At 37.7% G+C, this 20,888-nt stretch overlaps 1 protein-coding gene across 5 annotated transcripts in view; it reads left to right on the top strand.

Annotated features, from left to right (window-relative positions):
* The window catches only part of PHF3 (PHD finger protein 3), a 91,432-nt gene that overhangs the window by 12,493 nt on the left and 58,051 nt on the right, over window positions 1-20,888 (top strand). For 3 of the 5 annotated variants that reach the window (XM_065911647.1, XM_065911648.1, XM_065911651.1), the window contains one exon: window positions 798-1,066. The exons of 1 other annotated variant lie outside the window; for it this stretch is intronic. In XM_065911647.1, coding sequence (XP_065767719.1) covers window positions 823-1,066 — 244 coding nt within the window. In that variant the 5' untranslated portion in view covers window positions 798-822. Of the gene's footprint in view, window positions 1-797; window positions 1,067-20,888 lie in introns of those variants that run through there. One more of the 5 variants, XM_065911650.1, reaches the window with a different exon arrangement.

Here is a 20,888-nt window from a genome sequence, read left to right on the forward strand (position 1 = left end):
TGATAATTAAGGCTCCTCTAGAGCTTGAAATGACCTTTGTTGAGCAATGCCTAGGTACAGTTTGAATAGGGGATTACCTTGATATCTGTATAAACCCCACATAGCTCACTAAGACAAATATAAATCTCTGATACATTCTTTTCTTGACATTTATTTTATCTTAAAAGGGATGCTCCCTCCAAGTGTGTGTATGTGCACATCTGTGCCTGCGTGTGTCTAGTTTTTTTGAGTTTTGATTTGTTGGATTTAATAGTTTCTTTCCATTTTTTTCTTGTCCCACAAAAGAAATTTTTTGTGTGTTTCTTTGAAAAATTTAAATGCATTGTAAATAAAGCAGGGGTGTTTACAGTTTTAATAAATATGGGACAGTACTTTAAATTATTTGATTTTAGTTCTTTTATATGACCTTTATCAATAAGCAGTGTCTGAGTCTTAATTTATGAAGAGAGTGTGGTTAAAAACATATGGTTTTTATGATTTAAACCATGTAATTCTTTCAAATGTGTCAAGTTAATGGACTATATATACATAATTTTTTTTCTCTAAAATTAATTAAGTGAACCTTTAATAGGGTCTGTTAAAATGAAATTCTACATGCATGATGGAGAAACATTGTTTAGCAAAGATTCGTTCTACATGTCCAAATGTATATTCTAAAAGCAGTGAGGATTTTTTTAAAACAATTTAGAAATAACCTAAGTGTGTTCATAGACTCAAAACTATTAAAATAATTTGGTTTTAGGTGATTATCAGTTGATAGCTTTATTTCTTATGGTATTTTTTTTGTCTTTCTATAGGGCTGAAAGACACACAGAAGTCTTCATGGATATAGTTGATACATTTAATCATTTAATTCCTACTGAACACTTAGATGATGCCCTATTTCTAGGATCCAACCTGGAGAATGAAGTCTGTGAGGATTTTAGTACAAGTCAAAATGTCTTAGAGGACTCGCTGAAGAACATGCTCAGCGATAAGGATCCTATGCTAGGATCTGCAAGTAACCAGTTCTGTTTGCCTGTTTTGGATAGCAATGATCCCAATTTCCAGATGCCTTGTTCAACAGGTAATTTTTACTTTTTTTTTTTAGTCTGCAATTTAAAATAAAAGGAATTTTCAGCAGTTTTTTTTGATGAGGGTAGTACATTTAGGACTCTTTCCTTTGGATTTAGAGCTCCTTTTCTAGTCATCAGAATTAGAATTTAAATTTTCTTCCAAAGAATGTGGAGTTATCTTTGAGGATGTTTTGGATATAGATAGGGTAACCATGTAATTTATCATCTAGAATGGGATGCCTTTTTTGAGAATCATAGGGGATGCTGTTAATAATTACATCATGACAGCAGGTATAAATTGGGACTCCTAGCAGATAGCGATTGCCTCATCAGTTGCGACTTGATGTCATCCTAAGTCTGTTGGAGTCAAGGGAAACGCCTGAATTGACCTTTCCCTGCGCCCATGCTGGCTCTTATTGTGTGTTCCCATTGCAAGTCTTCTAGTATTTTGTACTTATGTAATATCTCAAAAACCAGAGGAAGATCTCTAGACCTGTGCTGTCCAGCATAGCAGCCACTATCCACTTAACCACTTGAAATGAGTCTCTCTTGGTTGAGATGTGCTGTAAATTGCACATTTTATTTTAAACATTCAGTGTGAATAAAAGATTGTAAAATGTTTCATCAAGTTTTAAAAATGTAGATTACATTTTGAGATGATATTTTGGGTATTTTTGGTTAAATAAAATATTTATTAAAGTTAATTTCACCTGTTTTTAGTTTTTTTTTTTTTAGTGATTCCTTGAAAATTTAAAATTACTTATGTAGCTTGCATTATATTGCCACTGGACAGATGACACTTCTTTCAGATCTATAGTTGAAGTAACTGAAAGTAACTTTCAGAGGGTAACTTTCTGTACTGCTAATCAAATTCTTAATAAGAGATTACTTCAGAGGTCATTTTACTATGTGGAAAAATATGTAGAATTTTTTTTAATAAAGCAGAGAAAATATTGCAACAAACTTTGGAGCAATTAGCTATTCTGTACGCTAAAAATTAGACAAAGGAAAAGCAGCTTCATATGGAGAGCTTAGGCTTTTAGTTCAGGTTTATGTGGTAGTGTTCTGTTTATCAATGACTCAAGACTTATGCACTACAGTTTTTCAGTAATTTTCATTACCTTTTTAAAATTTCCTACCTAATGTTTTGATATAAGAGTACTTAAAGTTTGGATTAGGTGGCCTGCTATTCATTAGTAAATTTGTCAGATTACTCTGACTCAACACTTTGGCTTCTAAGAATCTTTCATTTTAACAACTTAATGCTGAAATCTTTTGAATTGCTTGCTAATAATGGTGTATCTCTGAATTATATACATTGTGTTGTGTTATTGCATAGGTTTACATTGTTTTTTGTTGTCATTGTATTCTTAAATGTTTTAAAGCTTATAAAATTTTGTTTTATGTATGCATTGTTCCTGTGTCAGTATAGTATATCTAATTATTGTCAAGCACTTTTGACACTGATTATATGTACAAAGTTTCACAGCTTAGTCTGATTTCAGGAAGAAAGATTATTGAATACTTATATGCTTATTACTAGAAGTATAGTTACCCTTAAGGATGTTCTGTTAGGCCTGGAACTGGCAAATTTATTTTTTAGTCCCTGAGTAATACTGGTGTTCCTACTTATAGTCTTTTTTTGTTAAATTTCTGTTGATGTGAAAAGTTTTTTTTTTTTTCTTCATATGAAAAGTCTCTTTGGCTGGATATTTCTTTTGCTGATAGAAGACTTAGAACACTATATTCAAATACTTAAAATTTTTTGAGTTCTGGTTAATAGTGGTTTACAATTTGATTGTAAACTTTTAACTTTTTTATTAAGAACCTACAAATAGAAATATTTTCTAAGTTTTCCTGGTTTAAATTTGTTTGCTACAGTTATTTATCTTGGTTTTAAAGCAAAACTGTGTTAATATATGTGGTATGTATCCATACACTTTCAAGATATGTAAGGAAATATGTGTGGAAAATTTTAAGATTATAAAGCTCCTTGTAGGATTGCTTAGATTTCATTGTGCCACAAAGCAGTGGATTTATCTTGGATTATTTCAAAATTTCTTTGGTCCTTTGGGATATTTGGTTCAGTGAAAGGCCAACATATTTTCTAATGATAGCAAAGTGGAAAACATTAAAAAAATTTTTTTTTGTAAACTATTTAGTGACACCCTATTGTAACTTTAAGCTGTTCACAGACTGCTTCAGCATTTTGATATAAACTCAAAAGGATAAAGTTCTTACCCAGATGTTTGTACCTGGCTCTCTAGGTTTTTACTAATTGTCTTGACTAAACTTTGCAGGATAATGGCTCTTTAGTATTTCTCAGACCTTCGAGAGTTATAGATTATGGTTATTTTGTATCCTTGGTTTTAACAGTGCAAAAGATAGCAAACAATAACTGCTGTTTTGTTCTCCTATGCTCACATAGGTTGGTTGCTGTAGTTGTTAAAGAGCGATTGTTGAATGTCTTCCATTATATTTCTTATATAAATTTTTCATTATAGTTCTTTGTCTCCAGGAATCCTAGAGAAACTTGAACAGTTATAAAAATAGGAAGGACACATGGAGGATCATCTTTAGTGCTGTCAGATGCTCAGAGTTAGGATGCTCACTGTTTAATCTTGAGAGATAACCAGTAGATTTCTGATCCTCTTATGGATGCTTTTGACTCTAAACGTATTTATGTAAATGTAGTGTTTGCATATGGTTTTTAGATTTGCCTGGTAATAAATTTTAAAAAATATTCTAATAATTATTTGATCTTGAATACAAACCAATTATTTGTATTCTTAAAAATTCCTGTTATCTTTAAAATAAAAATAATATTTTCCCAAGTAATAGGTTCAGAATACTGACTATATTGGTTAAATATACTACATTAGGAATGTATTAAAAATCATTGAAGTTCTGTTTGAAAAACTGACATTGTCAGTATAATAAGGAGTTGTTAATTTTATCTCTTACTTTACAAACAGCCGTGATTCATAAGTGTGAAACAAATCTTATATTTATGAAACCATTTCTTTACCTGGTAGAAGAGAAATGTTCAGTGGCTGTAATTTGATTTATTTCCTTGAGACCAGGAGGAGGAGGGATGTACTGTAGATAGTATGGCTATTCAGAGCAGCCTTTCATTTAGGTAGTGCTTGTAGCTATTGCATCCTTTAGTGAAACCTGGGTGTCCTTTCCAGGCTATATCATTGTTTAAAAACCATCATTCACTGAATTAAAAAAAGTCCCTAATGTAGCATGGTTTTTGGAGATTAAAAGCATCAAACAGTCATTGAATTCAGTAGTTTACCAAGAGTTGATTCATATCGTGTGGTTAGGTGTTTTTTCAGTTGTAAAGAAATTCATATTGTATAGTTTTTTCAATTGTAAATTTCTGCTACCATACATAGGTGATAGTTGTTTCCTATCAAGAATGCCATTGGTAATTTATGACATCAAGTAGAGTTGTTTAATAAGAATTTTAGCTTGTGCTACTTTTCTTCTGAGCAAAGTATTGTTAATACATGTTAAGACTAGTTTTACAAGCTTCTCAGCAGTAGTGTGATTTGGGCCTTTTTTTTTTAAGCACACAGATTTTTAACTTTTAAACATAGTTCTGTGGGCTCCTTCATCATTAAAGGCAGATTCATCTGTGTAATATTAAAAAATTTATGGTACTTGTTCTGGAAAGATGATTGTTCTTTTGCATCACTGAGATTTGTTTGAAAGGTATTTACAGCTTTTTATGGCTTCATGCTACTCTTGGACAGCATTTCCAGTCAGTACATTGAACTAAACACGATGGACCCCTGGTTCAGTAAGATTCGGTTGTCAGATAGTAGTTTTGTTTTCCTTATTTGTACTTTGTATGTCGGGGCAGCAGACGGTGCCAATTTATTACATTTGCAGATCCAACTTCACATATGCATTCATTACATATTTGCACTGGGGTTTTTTTCCCACTAACTTTATTATTCCGAATAGTAGTGTTCATTGATTTTTTTTTTTTAACTTCTGTGCTTTAGTGAACATCCCTTTGCCACTGATCTTATTTTTGAGAGCTACACTTGAACAATAAAATACAAATTTAGTACATGTAAAGTAGCTATGCAAATGAAATGACAGTATATTGGTTAAGAAAAAGTGTATACCCTTTAGTTGAATGTTAGTAAAGAGTAACTGATCAACCTTGTAAGAACATTCATAGCCTTTAAGAATAGAGATTTTTTTTCTGTGAGATTGATGATTAATATTATATGTTTTGAGTTAGAGGGGTTTCAGTGAAAGTCGGGTGTGTATGCATGCTGAGTCATGCCTGACTCTTTGGATCCCATGGGCTGTAGCCCGCCAGGATCCTCTGTGCGTCGGATTCTCCAGGCAAGGATACTGGAGTGGGCTGCCCGTGCCCTCCTCCAGGGGATCTACCCAACTCAGAGATGGAACCCATATCTCTTTATGTCTACCTGCATTGACAGGGGGTGGTTCTTTGCCACTAACGCTGTCGGGAGAAAAAACAAAAGAGAGGCAAACACTTTTGTACAATCAGTGGAGAAGAGAAAATACTGGAAAGTGGAAACAGTAGGACAAAACAGCAGCCATAGATTTTTGAAAGTTTGTCACTTGGACAAGAGATTTGACTATTTTACGAATAATGGGAAAGAGAGGGGGCAGAGTTTGATTGGCTGAAAGGGAGAACTTGCGATTCCCTCAAGATAGAATGATAGATTCTCTGGGTTATGGGATTTATACGTTTGCTGGGTGTGACCCCCTTGGCCCAGGTCTTTCATTGGGGAATTTTGTCCCATAGAGTTTCTGTTAGGTGACCTTTCATGACCAGTGTCCTCCCAGAGTCCTCTGTCATTGTCTGTCCCAACATAAAGTGCCTATTATTTCTTATTAAAAGTTAAATTATGTTTACTTTAATACTAAATCTTATTTGTAGACTTAATGTATTTCATTGATTCTTTAAATTGTTTGAAATACAGCTTGAAAAGCATAATGATAACTACTTTTATGTAAGCAACTTTCATTGCTCTTAATCCATTGTTTCTTTCAATCTTATTTCTTATGCCCTCACTGTATTCAATTTAGACATTTCAAATAGATTGTTGATTCTTCACAAACATGTATTTTTCATTAATCATTGCCGCAAGTCATCCTTACTACCAAAATAACAGAATTGAACTCAGATAAAACAAATAAGCCCTTTAACACAAACATTAAAATGCCAGTTTCTAAATTCAGAAAATGAAGAGAGGAAATTTTTGGCCCAACCAGAGTTTTCCAGTTTACGGTTTTAGTTGGTATATTTTGTGGCCTTTCTGTTTTACCTATATTTGATTCAGTTGACTTTTGCTTTTCTTAATTTGATGTAGTATAAAGCAGAACATATTTTAATTTTACTTTACATTGACTGAGCATTTAATTTTCTGTCTTTTATGTTTAAAATGTGGAATAAAATTTATCATGTATTCATCACTGTATTCCTAATATCTTTCAGTTTCTTCCTTTCCTCTGTTCCTTAAAATTTGCTCTGTGGTGTTATTATTTTTAGTTTCTGGTTGTCCTGGGTCTTCAGTGCTGCACACAGGCTTTCTCTGGTTGCGGTGAGGGGGCTCTGCGGCCGTCCGCAGGCTTCTCTTTGTGGTGGTTTCCCTGGCGCGGCGTGCGGGCTCCTGAGTGGGGGCTTCAGTCAGTGCTCTCAGGCTCCTTAGTTGCAGCTTGCAGAATCTAGGACAGAGGTCAGCAGTTGGGGGGTGTGCTGGCTTAGTTGCCCTGAGGCATGTGGAATCTTCCCAGACTAGGGATTGGCAGGCGAAGTCTTTAACACTGGACTACCAGGGAAGTTCCAGTATTATTATTTTTTAGCTTGCATTTCTGAACTGTTATATAACAGACTTCTTTACCCACGATCCTGGGCATACTTCTGAGTTTACTGAAACTACCTGCTCCCAGCGCCCTCTGTCACTGTCCTGTTCTGTCTGCGTTGGCTGTGCTCCAGGGTTGTACATCTGTCATCCCTGAGTGTCTCTGCTCTCCTTGAGTGAAGCTGTTGTTTTCCTGGATGTCAATTTTTTTAGCTATGCCCTCTTTACTTAATGACATCATTAGTACCTTTCTAATAATATTACACTTGACTAATAATTTGCCTTTATAGAAACAAATACCAGTTTCCTTAAAATTTTGTAACTGGTATTCCTGATGGGTTGGTTGCTTGGGTTTTTATGAGACTTGTTGCTTTGTTAGATGACTTTCTCTGTACCCTACCCTGCTTTAAGTTTAGTTGCTGAGTTGTGTGTAACTCTTTACGACCCCATGGAGTGCAGCATGCCAGGCCTGCCTGTCCATCACCAACTCCCGGAGTTTACTCAAACTCTCATTCATTGAATCAGTGATGCCATCCAACTATCTCATCTTCTGTCGTCCCCTTCTTCCATTTTCAATCTTTCCCAGCATCAGGGTGTTTTCCAATGAGTCAGTTCTTTTCATCAGGTGGCCAAAGTATTGGAGTTTCAGCTTCAGCATCAGTCCTTCAGTGAATATTCAGGACTGATTTCCTTGACTGGTTGGATCTCCTTGCATTCAAGGGACTCTCAAGAGTCTTCTCTAATACCACAGTTCAAAAGCATCAGTTCTTCGGTGCTCAGGTTTTTTTTAAGTCCACTCTCACATGCAAACATGGCTACTGGAAAAACCATAGATTTGACTAGATGAACTTTTGTTGGCAAAGTTTTTAATATGCTGTCTAGATTGGTTGTAGCTTTTCTTCCAAGAAGCAAGTGTTTTTTAATTTCATGGCTGCAGTCACCATCTGCAGTGTTTTTGCAGCCTTAAAAAATGAAGTCTGTCACTGTTTCCATTGTTTCCCTATTTTCCATGAAGTGATGGGACCAGATGCCATGATCTTAGTTTTCTGAATGTTGAGCTTTAAGCCAACTTTTTCACTCTCCTCTTTCACTTTCATCAAGAGGCTCTTTAGTTCTTCTCCGCTTTCTGACATAAGTGTGGTGTCATCTGCACATTTGAGGTTATTCATATTTCTCCCAGCAATCTTGATTCCAGCTTGTGCTTCATGCAGCCTGGCATTTCTCATGATGTACTCTGCATATGAGTAAATAAGCAGGGTGACAATATACAGCCTTGATGTACTCCTTTCCCAATTTGGAACCAGTCTGTTGTTCCATGTCCACTTCTAACTGTTGCTTCCTGACCTGCATACAGATTTCTCAGGAGGCAGGTCAGGTGTTCTGGTATTCCCATCTTTTTTAAGAGTTTTCCATAGTTTGTTATGATCCACACTGTCAAAGGCTTTGGCGTAGTAAATAAAGCAAAAGTAGATGTTTTTCTGGAACTCTCTTACTTTTTCGATGATCCAGCAGATGTTGGCAGTTTGATCTCTGGTTCCTCTGCCTTTTCTAAATCCATCTTGAACATCTGGAAGTGCACGGTTCACATACGGTTGAAGCCTGTCTTGGAGAATCTTGAGCATTACTTTGCTAGTGTGCGAGACGAGCACAGTCGTGCGATAGTTTGAGCATTGCCTTTCTTTGGGATTGGAATGAAAACTGACCTTTTCCAGTCCTGTGGCCACTGCTGAGTTCTCCAAATTTGCTGGCATAATGAGTGCAGCACTTTGACAGCATCATGTTTTAGAATTTGAAATGCTCAGCTGGAGTTCTATCACCTCCACTAGCTTTGTTCATAGTGATGCTTCCTAAGGCCCACTTGACTTCACATTCCAGGATGTCTGGCTCTAAGTGAGTGATCACACTGTCGTGGTTATCTGGGTCATGAAGATCTTTTTTGTACAGTTCTTCTGTGTGTGCTTGCCACCTCTTCTTAATATATTCTGCTTCTGTTATGTCCATACCATTTCTGTTGTTTATTGTGCCCATCTTTGCATGAAATGTTCCCTTGGTATCTTTGATTTTCTTGAAGAGATCTCTAGTTTTTCCCTTTCTGTTGTTTTCCTCTTATTTCTTTGCACTGATCATTGAGGAAGGCTTTCTTGTGTCTCCTTGCTCTTCTTTGGAACTCTGCATTCAAGTGGGTATATCTTTCCTTTTCTCCCTTGCCTTTTGCTTCTCTTCTTTTCATAGGTGTTTTTAAGGCCTCCTCAGAGAACCATTTTGCCTTTTTGCATTTCTTTTTCTTGGGGATGGTCTTGTTTACTGCTTCCTGTACAATGGCACGAACCTTCAGCCATAGTTCTTCAGACACTCTGTCTGTCATATCTAATCGCTTAAATCTATTTGTCACTTCCACTGTATAATCGTTAGGGATTCATTCATACCTGAATGGTCTAGTGGATTCCCCTACTTTCTTCACTTTAAGTCTGAATGTGGCAATAAGGAGTTCATGATCTGAGCCACAGTCTGTGCCAGCTTTCAGATCTGCTTTAGGATGTTCTTATCTTTTGGTCTTTAGTCTTTGATTTATTTTTGCTGGCACTTGGTGGGCCTTTTCATTTGAAGAGTGATCCCTTTAGTTCTGGGAAGTTTTCTACTATTTTTTCCTGCAAACTCCTAGTAGGTGTTGGCCCTTTTGGATTAATTGCCCATTTTTCTTATCTCTTTCTTTCATCTTTTCTGTCGTTTTGCTTTGTGTCTTTTTAGAGATTCACTGCCATATTTTCCATCTCTTTGAATATTTAATTTTGACAGTTACTGTTTCTGAGAACTGTTCTCTTTATCTGTACCATTTCTGTTGTATAGGTGTATAGTGCGCGTGTCTGTGCTAAGTCACCTCAGTCGTGTCTGACTCTTTGTGACCCTGTGGAGAATACTGGAGTGGGTTGTTCTTTCCTTCTCCATGGATAGGTATATTGTAAGAGTTTCTTTATAGTCTGGATTCGTTTTTTCTATTTGTTTATTTTGATGTTTCCCATAGTGTTGCAGACTTCCCCTAAATGATTATTTTTGGTTGCTTGTTGTTTAAAATGGGAGGAAATAGAAAATTAATATTAAATTTTGCTGTGGGGTAAGTGGGCTTTACCTGGGTAATGATATGGTTATTTTGAGTAATCTTTGAATGCCAGGGAGTGAAGCTCCTTATTATGAGGAGGTTGTGGTCTTGTTTCCTGCAGCTTGTTCTTTCACTTTCAGTTTAGGGTTAAGAAGAGATTTCCTTGATTGGAGTTCAGTGCTTGGCTATTGGCTTTACTGGGTGCTGAAGTCAGGGAAGGCATGAAGTTGACCTCTCAGTATTTAGTCCTTTAAGTTAATTCCTTATTTCTGGTCTAACTCACTGTCAATACCCTCTATCATTCCATAATGAATATAAAATTTCTGATACCCAGTAATTATTACTTAATCGATTTGAGAATCCTGTGCATTGCTTTCTAGCTTTTGTCAGTGTTGAATTTTACACTGTTGTTTGTTTCTTCTGTCGTCAGTTGGCATTTGTTCCCTTCCGTTCAAAATTTATTAACCTATAAGTTATATTGCTAGTTTTGTTAGTAATAAACCTATTAACAGACTTCTCAGAATTTGCAAATCTCTGCTACCTCTCGTCAGATTTTACAGAGAAAATGGGATGTGTGTATATGGAGAGCATATGAGATTGTTTGCTTGACTAATTGAGACTTGTTTATCTTAAGAATATTTTGTATAATTATAGAGGCTAGCGAGCCCCACATCTGCAGGGTAGACTGGACACCCAGGGAAAAACTGATGTTGCAGCTTGAGTCTGAAGCCGTTTGGAGACAAAATTCCCTCCTATTTGGGGAACCTCTACCTTTTTTCTCTTAAGGCCTTCAACTGATTTGATGAGGCCCACCCACTTCTAGAACTAACACCCAAAAAAGATGTCATTTTCATTATATGGGACTGGAATGCAAAAGTAGGAAGTCAAGAGATACCTGGAGTAACAGGCAAATATGGCCTTGTAGTACAGAATGAAGCAGGGCAAAGGCTATTTTGCCAAGAGAACGCACTGGGCATAGCAAACACCTTCTTCCACCAACATAAGTGAAGACTCTATACATGGACATCACCAGATGGTCAACACGGAAATCAGACTGATTATATTCTTTGCAGCCAAAGATGCAGAAGTTCTATACAGTCAGCAAAAACAAGACCAGGAGCTGACTGTGGCTCAGATCATGAACTCCTTATTGCCAAATTCAGACTTAAAGTGAAGAAAGTAGGGAAATCCACTAGACCATTCAGGTATGACCTACATCAAATCCCTTACGCCTATACAGTGGAAGTGAGAAATAGATTCAAGGGATTAAATCTGATAGACAGAGTGCCTGAAGAACTATGAATGAAGGTTTGTGATACTGTACAGGAGACAGGGATCAAGACCATCCCCCCAAAAAAAGAAATGCAAAAAGGCAAAATGGTTGTCTGAGGAGGCCTTAAAAACACCTATGAAAAGAAGAGAAGCAAAAAGCAAAGGAGAAAAGGAAAGATATACCCATTTGAATGCAGAGTGCCAAAGAATAGCAAGAGGAGATAAGAAAGCTTTCCTCCGTGATCAATGCAAAGAAATAGCAGAAAACAATAGAATGGGAAAAACTAGAGATCTCTTCAAGAAAATCAAAGATACCAAGGGAACATTTCATGCAAAGATGGGCACAATAAAGGACAAATGGTGTGGACCTAACAGAAGCAGAAGATACTAAGAAGAGGTGGCAAGAATATGCAAAAGAACTGCACAAAAAGATCTTTAAGACCCAGATGATTATAATGGTGTGATCACTCACCTAGAGCCAGGCATCCTGAAATGCAAAGTCAAGTGGGCCTTGGGAAGCATCGCTAGGAACAGAGCTAGTGGAGGTGATGGAATTCCAGTTGAGCTATTTCAGATCCTAAAACATGATGCACTCATTATGCCAGCAAATTTGGAGAACTCAACAGTGGCCACAGGACTGGAAAAGGTCTGTTTTTGTTCCAATCCCAAAAAAGGGCAATGCCAAGGAATGCTCACAACTACTGCACAATTGCACTCATGTCTCACACTAGAAAATTCTCCAAGCCAGGCTTAAACAGTACGTGAACTGTGCACTTCTAGATGTTCAGGTTGGATTTAGAAAAGGCAAAGGAACCAGAGATCAAATTGCCAATATCCGTTGGCTCGTCGAAAAAGCAAGAGAGTTCCAGAAGAACATCTACTTTTGCTTTATTGACTGTGACAAAGCTTTTGATTGTGTGGATCACAATCAACTGTGGAAAATTCTTAAAAGAGATGGGAATACCAGAACACCTGACCTGCCTCCTGAGAAACCTGTATGCAGGTCAGGAAGCAACAGTTAGAAGTGGACATGGAACAACAGACTGGTTCCAAATTGGGAAAGGAGTACATCAAGGCTGTATATTGTCACCCTGCTTATTTAACTCATATGCAGAGTACATCATGAGAAATGCCGGGCTGAATGAAGCATAAGCTGGAATCAAGATTGCTGGGAGAAATATGAATAACCTCAAATGTGCAGATGACACCACACTTATGTCAGAAAGCAGAGAAGAGCTAAAGAGCCTCTTGATGAAAGAGGAGAGTGAAAAAGTTGGCTTAAAATTCAACATTCAGAAGACTAATATCATGGCAACCAGTCCCATCACTTCATGGCAAATTGATGTGGAAATGGTGAGAGACTTTATTTTTTAAGGCTGCAACATCACTGCAGATGGTGACTGCAGCCATGAAATTAAAGGACGCTTGCTTCCTTGGAAGAAAAGCTGCAATGAACCTAGACAGCATGTTAAAAAGCAGAGACATTACTTTGCCATCAAAGGTCCGTCAAAGCTATGGTTTTTCCAATAGTCATGTATGGATATTAGTGTTGGACTATAAAGAAAGCTGAGCGCTGAAGAATTAATGCTTTTGAACTGTGGTATTAGAGAAGACTCTTGAGAGTCCCTTGGACTGCAAGGAGATCCATCCAGTCCATCCTAAAGGAAATGAGTCCTGGGTGTTCATTGGAAAGACTGATGCTGAAGCTGAAACTCCAATACTTTGGCCACCTGATGGAAAGAACTGACTTGTTTGAAAAGACTGATTCTGGGAAAGATTGGAGAGGCAGGAGAAGAAGGGACGACAGAGGATGAGTTGGTTGGATGGCGTGAGTTTGAGTAAACTACGGGAGTTGGTGAAGGACAGGGAGGCGTGGAATGCTGCCGTTCATGGGGTCGGAAATTGTCGGACAAGACTGAGCAACTGAACTGAACCCACATTATATACAATAATCTGCTTCAGTGAAACTGTTGTTTTAAATCTCATGTGAAAATACCTTCATGGTAACGTTTAGCCTGGCACTTCACTAAATTTCTGAGTACTGTGGCATAATCAATTTGATTCAGAACATGATATTCTTTGAACTTTTATAGTTAGTTTATATGTGTTGTCATGAAGCTAGTTTTAATCTCAAGATTTTTGGGAATGTAGTTTCATAGGGAGTTTGCGGCCAGTCTGCTTATATGATCCCCAGGTGTTTTCTCTCTGGGATTATATATAAAGGAAGTTGATAAAATTGTTAATACCTTGTGGATGTTAATGTGCCAGGTACTGTATTAAAGTACTTTGCCAGTGTTATGTCTTTGCTATAGAAAAGTAGGATTAACCCCATTTTGTAGCTGAATAAACTGAGATTTTGAGGTAGTTAAGTAATTTCCCAAATTTATAATAAGGCATAGTACTTGAACTGGAGTGGATTTTCTTCCTGCCTTCAAGTACATGAGTGCTCTTAAGATAAGACTAGAAAAATTAGAAGACTTTTACTTTTTTGTTTTTTAAATTTCCATTAAAAGATCAAAGGAGGTGGTAGTCGATATTCAGTAAATTTTTTAACTGGAAAGAAAAAGAACAGGAGTACAAAGAAAGGAGAGAAGTAGGGCTCTGTTGTGAGACCAGAGGTTAAAGTAGTAAATAAAGTAGGTGGGACACTGCTTTGGCTCTCAGATTTTGCAAAGTTGTTGAAGAGGAGAACAGTGTAGGTAAAAACAAATCCAGTGCCCAGGGAAAGGGAAGTTATTTCTGATATTAAAATTAGACATTTCATTCACAGTTCTATTGTGATGTGATATAATAAAAGAAAATCCTTAACATATTTTCAGTGAACATAGGACCTTTTCTTGTGGTATCCCTCAATATGTATCCCAGTAGAATTATAGGGATTAATAGAGTGGTCTGACCTAGTCCTAGGTTAGGTATTAGGTTATTTTCCAGACAGCTCATCTTGGATATCATTCTCAACATCAGATTTCTGAGTATATTGATAACTCATCTTCTCTGAGAACTGTTGGGAATGCAGTTATCTCTCACCTTCCCCCTTCTTTTTTGCCAACTAAGTGCATGTGAAAATTTAAAGGCACTGGTAGTGACATCTTTGTGAATAGTAGGAGGCTGCTCTACCCTCCCTGTGGAGAGGAGGACAGAGTCAAGATTTTTCTCAGAAAATGATTTTGGATTCTCTTAATACGTAAATAGGAGAAGCCTAATATCAGACGTAAGTGAAGATCACTTTATAGTCGATGGTTAAACTGGCAACTTGTTGAGTAAAATTCATAGACTTCTAACCCCTTTAGTTCCAGTTATTATTCCTGCAGTTTTCTTCCAGTCAGGCAGGGTTGCAGAATCCTTGTGGCCATTGTCACCATGAGCAATGCCTGGATTCTGTTTGAATCGCCTTAGCCCTGTACTTTCTACTTCTGCCACTTGTACTTTTTCATACTTGTGTTGTTTGCTTTAGTTGAGAATGCTCTGAGATGATTTCTGGACTGGAGCTACTGTTGTTGGTACTGTCCTTTGTGATCTCTTCTTCCCTAAAATACTGCTTTTCCTTAATTTTGAATCTTTTATCATTAACTTTTGTCTATGTCTCTAGGTCATCTTGAATGATAATTGATTACTCAGTTTATCTTTACATAGCAAAGAGGTAAATCGTCATGGTATGATTATTTAGAAGTTTACTGAAATCAAGGAATCTAAAATGATGACATTGTTCTAAACACAGTTTTATTCCTTTTGCATGGTAAAGCTGTTTTCCTGTAACTAGAGTTCAAGATTAGGATGAGAGCAACTTACTGGTTGGCTTGTACAACTCCAGTGAGTACCAGTCAGAGAATATAGTGTGAATGATGCCCTTTTGAGAGGATAGCAGCCTGGGGTAGTTAAAAGGAGTGAACATTAATTTCTACTTAGATATCTTAACTTAAAATGATGTCTCATAATTATTTGATTGCAGTGTGGTAATTTAAATAGTTTTATACTTTCTTTAATGGGAGAAAAGGCACATCTGAGAAATCTCATTGTAAGACCACTGGTTTGGAAATGTAGTTTAAAATTTGATTTCTATCTGATTATTGAACTACTACCTCCTGCTGGTGGTATGCAAAAAGAGAAAACTATCACTTGTATTTTAAGTCAGAAAGGCAAGGTATTTTTTTCTCTTGCCAGAGCAAAAATAATTTGATAATTTTATCACTTTTGTCACAGTCTGGAAATTTTTTGTCGTCGTTATTTAAAGATGTAGAATTCATAAAATATGGCTGGTACAATATTTTGAAGAGAATACTTGTCAGATTTTAAAGATATCTTAAATTGTATTTAAAATACAAGAAGAACATAACAGACATGAGTCAGTTTTGAAGATATATAAATTTGAAGTTTCTCTTTAGCAAGGTTTAGAATGGTCATATTTTCAGATTGGCTTTTCATAAGTTTTTTAAGCCCATAACTCTGTTGTTTTAGAATACTAATTCAGTGAGCCTGACCTGTGAGTCCTAGTTTTGTGCAGAGGTATGAAAGAAGTTTTTTTAAATCCTTTATCCTACAGTATTTTGAAAATAATCTGTTACGCTTCTTGCTGACCATCTTTCATATTCTGAAGAAACTCTTCCTTCTCAGCTGAATTCCTTTCAGCCTCATTCTTTATTTGCAGAATGTGTTTTATTTCCCTCCAGAATTAATTGCTTATTCTCTCTATAATGAAAATTAGTTTTTATACCTTATCTGTGATCATAGCTCAGAATTAAAGCATGTAAGCATATCACATTAGTATATAGCTAATTTTTTTCCTTTTTTCAATATTTATTTTTAATTGATTATTGGTTTACAGTATTGTTTTGATTTCTGTCATACATCAACATGAATTAACTGTAGCTGCACATGCGTCCCCTCCCTCTTGAATCTCGCTCCCACCTCTCTATATTGTTACAGAGCCCCAGTGTGAGCTCCCTGAGTCCTACAGCACTCCCATTGGCTGTCTGTGTACATATGTTAGTGTATACGCGTCCATGCTGCTCTCCATTCATCTCACCCTTTCCCTGTTCTTCCCCACCCTTCTCCATAAGTCTGTCCTCTATGTCTGCATCTCAGTTGCTGCTCTGTTAACAAATTTGTCAGTACCATGCTTCTAGTTGCCATAAGTATGTAGCTAATTTAAATAAGATCGTTAACTTCTTAACAGTTCCACAACTATTTGCATTATTAAATTTTTTCATATGTAGGTGATTTTGCAAGTATTTATGTTGTTACATATTAACATAGTGGAATAAAAAACTTTTATGGCACTGTGTGGGTAATGGGTAATAGTCTTTGGGCAGAAAGGCTAGCAGTCTATAATTTTGCAACTTGATAGACTAGATTCTTAATTTGATAATTGTTTAGTGTGGTACCAAATGATAGAATATACTTGTAATTGTCGAATATTGTTCCACACTAGATGAACGAAAGTTGGTACTTCGCTTACTTATTAATCAACATGAATGGCTTATAAACAGCTTGTTAATCTTTCAAGTGATGAATTATTCTGCTTTGTAGTTTGAAAATAATTTGGGTATAAAGAAAACTAAAGATCCTTGCTTTCTTCATCTTGATTTTGATTTTCTGTTCCTTTATCTAATTACTCTGATAATTTTATTCTAATTTTTTCCCCATCAGGGAGAAAATTGAATTATGAAATCTCTGAACTCTTTGCTATCTTTTGACAGTGAAAAAGGAATTCTGATAAAAGAGCTGCACCTGCAGTTCTTCTTATGAGATCTTGACAGGACTGTTTGACTTTTATTGGTCAAAGAGAGAGGTTAGCTTGTTTTAGGGCCCTACCCCTGGCCTGCCCTTCTTGTCCTGGAGATGAGTGTACCTGCCAGCCAGAGGAGTTGAATTTCATAATTCCGTGGTAGTGGCTGCTGCTGCTGCTACGTTGCTTCAGTCGTGTCCGACTCTGTGCGACTCCATAGACGGCAGCCCACCAGGCTCCCTGGGGTTCTCCAGGCAAGAATACTGGAGTGGGTTGCCATTTCCTTTTCCAGTGCATGAATGTGAAAAGTGAAAATGGCAAATCCCTGCTATTAAAAAATTAGGAAAATCTGGTTACCTGGATTTTCTCATATCATAGATCTAGGCATCCTCAGTCTCCTGGCTGACCCTAGAAATACTTTATCTGTTCAAGGCTTTCTGTTCTTTTCCTAGTCTGTTGCTGTCATAGATTTGATTCTAATGGATTGTAAGTCACTTACAATGACTTGATTTTTCATCTTGATGAAAAAGTTTTGGCCTTTTGGCCTGGGTTTAGGTTCAGCTGGGAGTGACAAAAAACTTGTAAGTAACAGTAGTAATAAAGGAATGCTGCCAGCAGAGAACCCACTTCACTATTGCCTTTGTGATGGAGTTGCCACACCCTGAGTCAGCCCCTCTTTGTAGGGCAGTCTGCATCCAGTGACTGGGTGCTATGGGGGTACAAAAGCCTGGTGTCGTCATCACAACTCACGATGACTCACCTCAAGAAGTGATGCCTCAGCTCAAGATGACTGAACTCAGGAAGATCCCCCTCAGCTTCTGAGCTCCCCCCAGGGCTGGCTGAGGCCTTTATTCCTGCTGTACCGTATCCCAACTTTCCGTTCGCTCCAGTCCTGCTTCCTCCCTTTCCTTCTGCAGATGTCTGTACCAGGAACACTCCCCACTAAATCTTTGGCACGGCATGCTGATCCTCCCTCTGTCTGGCTTTCTGGGATAGAGTTAAACACCACCACCTGTGTTAGATACGTGCATCTTGAAAAAAAATAATTTATTTTGTCATGAAATAACTCAGAAGAAAGTAGCTGAGAGCTGATGGGACTCTACAGTGTCAGGGACTTAAGTTCTCTCTTCCTTGCATTATCAGGTGTGATCCCTGGCTCTAGAGTCACCTCATAGTTTGTGATGGCACTTCCAGCTGTCAGGTTGGTGCCTGGCCAGTTAAAGGAAAGGTGAAGGCATGCCGCCTTCCTTTACGATCACCTCCTGAGAATTGCATGTACCACTTGTCCTTTCATTCTGGTGGTTGTTACTTAGACAGTGGCCAGATCTGATAGTAGGGGAGATTGAAAAGTGTAGTCTTAATTTGGATGACCTTGTGAAATAACAGGAATTCATGAATGAGGAAGGCAGGCTGAATGGACATTGAGCAGCTAGCCATTGGGCTCAGGTAGTTTCTTTAGTTCACTCTGTGCAGGTGCTGAGATCAGGACCTGTTTTTCATGATAGGTCTGTGCCAGCTCTAAGATCAACCTGGGTTTCAATACTTGACCTGTTTTCAGAACTGAGCCTGCTACACTCTTCAAAGATTTTTCTAGGGTGAGTGTATGTTTTTCACTCCTAACTAATAGAACATGGGTCTTAGTTTGTAAAACGACTTTCCAGGTAGCTCAAATGGTTAAGAATTTGCCTGCAATGTGGGAGACCTGGGTTTGATCCTTGCTTCAGGAAGATCCCCTGGGGAAGGAAATGGCAACCCACTCCAGTGTTCTTGCCTGGAGAATCCCATAGACAGAGGAGCCTGGTGGGCTACAGTCCATGGGGTTGCAAAGAGTCGGACACAAATGAGCGACTTAATACACTTAGTTTGTGAAGTTTAGGTCTTTGTTCATAGATCATCATCACCTGCTCATATAAAAAGTTTTAGCCCAAGAATGATTCTTATATTATTGCACCCTGAAGAGGGGGTGGGTGTCAGAATTGCTGCTTCTGTACTGGAGACTTCATTTCATTAAGGGATGGTATCCAAACCTTCTGACTGTAAATGTTTACAGTAAAACATTTAAAAGTGCTCATTCTTCCTTTCGTGTGTGTTTATATACTTGTCCTACTTTATATACTTGTGTTGTTGTTCAGTCGTTCAGTTGTGTCAGACTCTTTGCGACCCCATGAACTGCAGCATTCCAGACTCCTCTGTCCTTCACTATCTCCCAGAGTTTGATCAGATTCATGTCCATTGAGCCAGTGATGCCATCCAGCCATCGAATCCTCTGCCTCCACCTTCTCCTTTTGCCTTCAGTCTTTCTCGGGATTAAGATCTTTTCCAGTGAGTCAGCTCTTCTCACTGTTGGAGCTTCAACTTTAGCAGCTGTCCTTCCAATGAATATTCAGGGTTGATTTTCTTTAGGATTGACTGGTTTGATCTCTTTGCCATCCAGAGGACTCAAGAATCTTGTCCAGAATCACAATTCGAAAGCATCAGTTCTTCAGCACTCTATCTTTATGGATGAACACTCACATCCATATATGACTACTGGAGAAACCATAGCTTTGACTATACAGACTTCTGTTGGCAAAGTATGTCTCTGCTTTTTAATATGTTATCTAGGTTTGTCATAGCTTTCCTTCCAAGGAGTAAGCATCTTTCATTTCATTCTTGTAATCACTACGTAGAGTGATTTTGGAGACCAAGAAGATAAAATCTGTCATTGCTTCCGCCTTTTCCCCATCTATTTGCCATGAAGTGATGGGACCAGATGCCTTGATCTTCCTTTTTTGAATGTTGAATTTTAAGCCTGCTTTTTCACTCTTGTCTTTTCACCCCCAAAGGCTCTTTAGTTCCTCTTCACTTTCTGCCATTAGAGTGGTGTCATCTGTGTATCTGAGATTGTTGATATTTCTTTGGCAGTCTTGGTTCCAACTTGTGATTCATCCAGTCTGGCATTTCACGTGATGTACTCTGCATATAAATTAAATAAGCAGGAACTGGTCTGTGTTCCATGTCCAATTCTAACTGTTGTTTCTTGACTTGCATACACATTTATTAGGTCAGGTGATCTAGAACTCCCATCTCTTTTAAGAATTTTCCAGTTTGTTGTGATCCACACAGTCAAAGGCCTTAGTGTAGTCAGTGGAGCAGAAGTAGATGTTTTTTTCTGGAACTCTTGATTTCTCCATGATCCAACAGATGTTGGCAATTTGATCTCTGGGTCCTCTGCCTCTTTGGAAACCCAGCTTGTATGTCTGGAATTTCTCGGCTCACATACTGCTGAAGCCCAACTTGAAGGGTTTTGAGCATGGAAATGAGCACAGTTTTATTTATTTTAAATTTATTTTTTAAATGGGGAAAATTGCTTTACAATGCTGTATTGGTTTCTGACATACAGCAACACTAATCAGCCTTAATTGTACATACATCCCCTCTGCCTTGAGCCTCCTCTCACCTCATCCTAACCCTCTAGGTCATCACAGCATCAGGCTGGACTGCTTGTTTTGTATAACAGTTTACTCCCAGCTGTCTGTGTACAAAGTCAGTGCTACTTTCTCCTTTCAATTCACCCTCTCCTTCCTCTGCTGTTGCACATGTCTGGACTTTACATCTGTATTTCCATTCCTTCCATGCATGCCTAAGTTCATCAGTACCATTTTTCTAGATCCCATGTGTATGTGTTAATATATGATCTCTATTTTTCTCTGACTTAGTTAACTGTGTATAACAGGCTCTGTTTCATTCACCTCACTACCACCGACTCTGTCAGTGGATATCTAGATTGCTTCCATGTCCTGGCTATTGTAAATAGGGCTGCAGTGAATTTTGGGGTACATGTGTCTTTTAGATTTGTGGTTTTTTAGGGTATATGCCCAGTATTGGGGTTGCTGGGTCAT

The sequence above is a fragment of the Muntiacus reevesi genome, chromosome 19, assembly GCF_963930625.1.
Source record: "Muntiacus reevesi chromosome 19, mMunRee1.1, whole genome shotgun sequence".
Taxonomy (NCBI): Eukaryota; Metazoa; Chordata; class Mammalia; order Artiodactyla; family Cervidae; genus Muntiacus; species Muntiacus reevesi.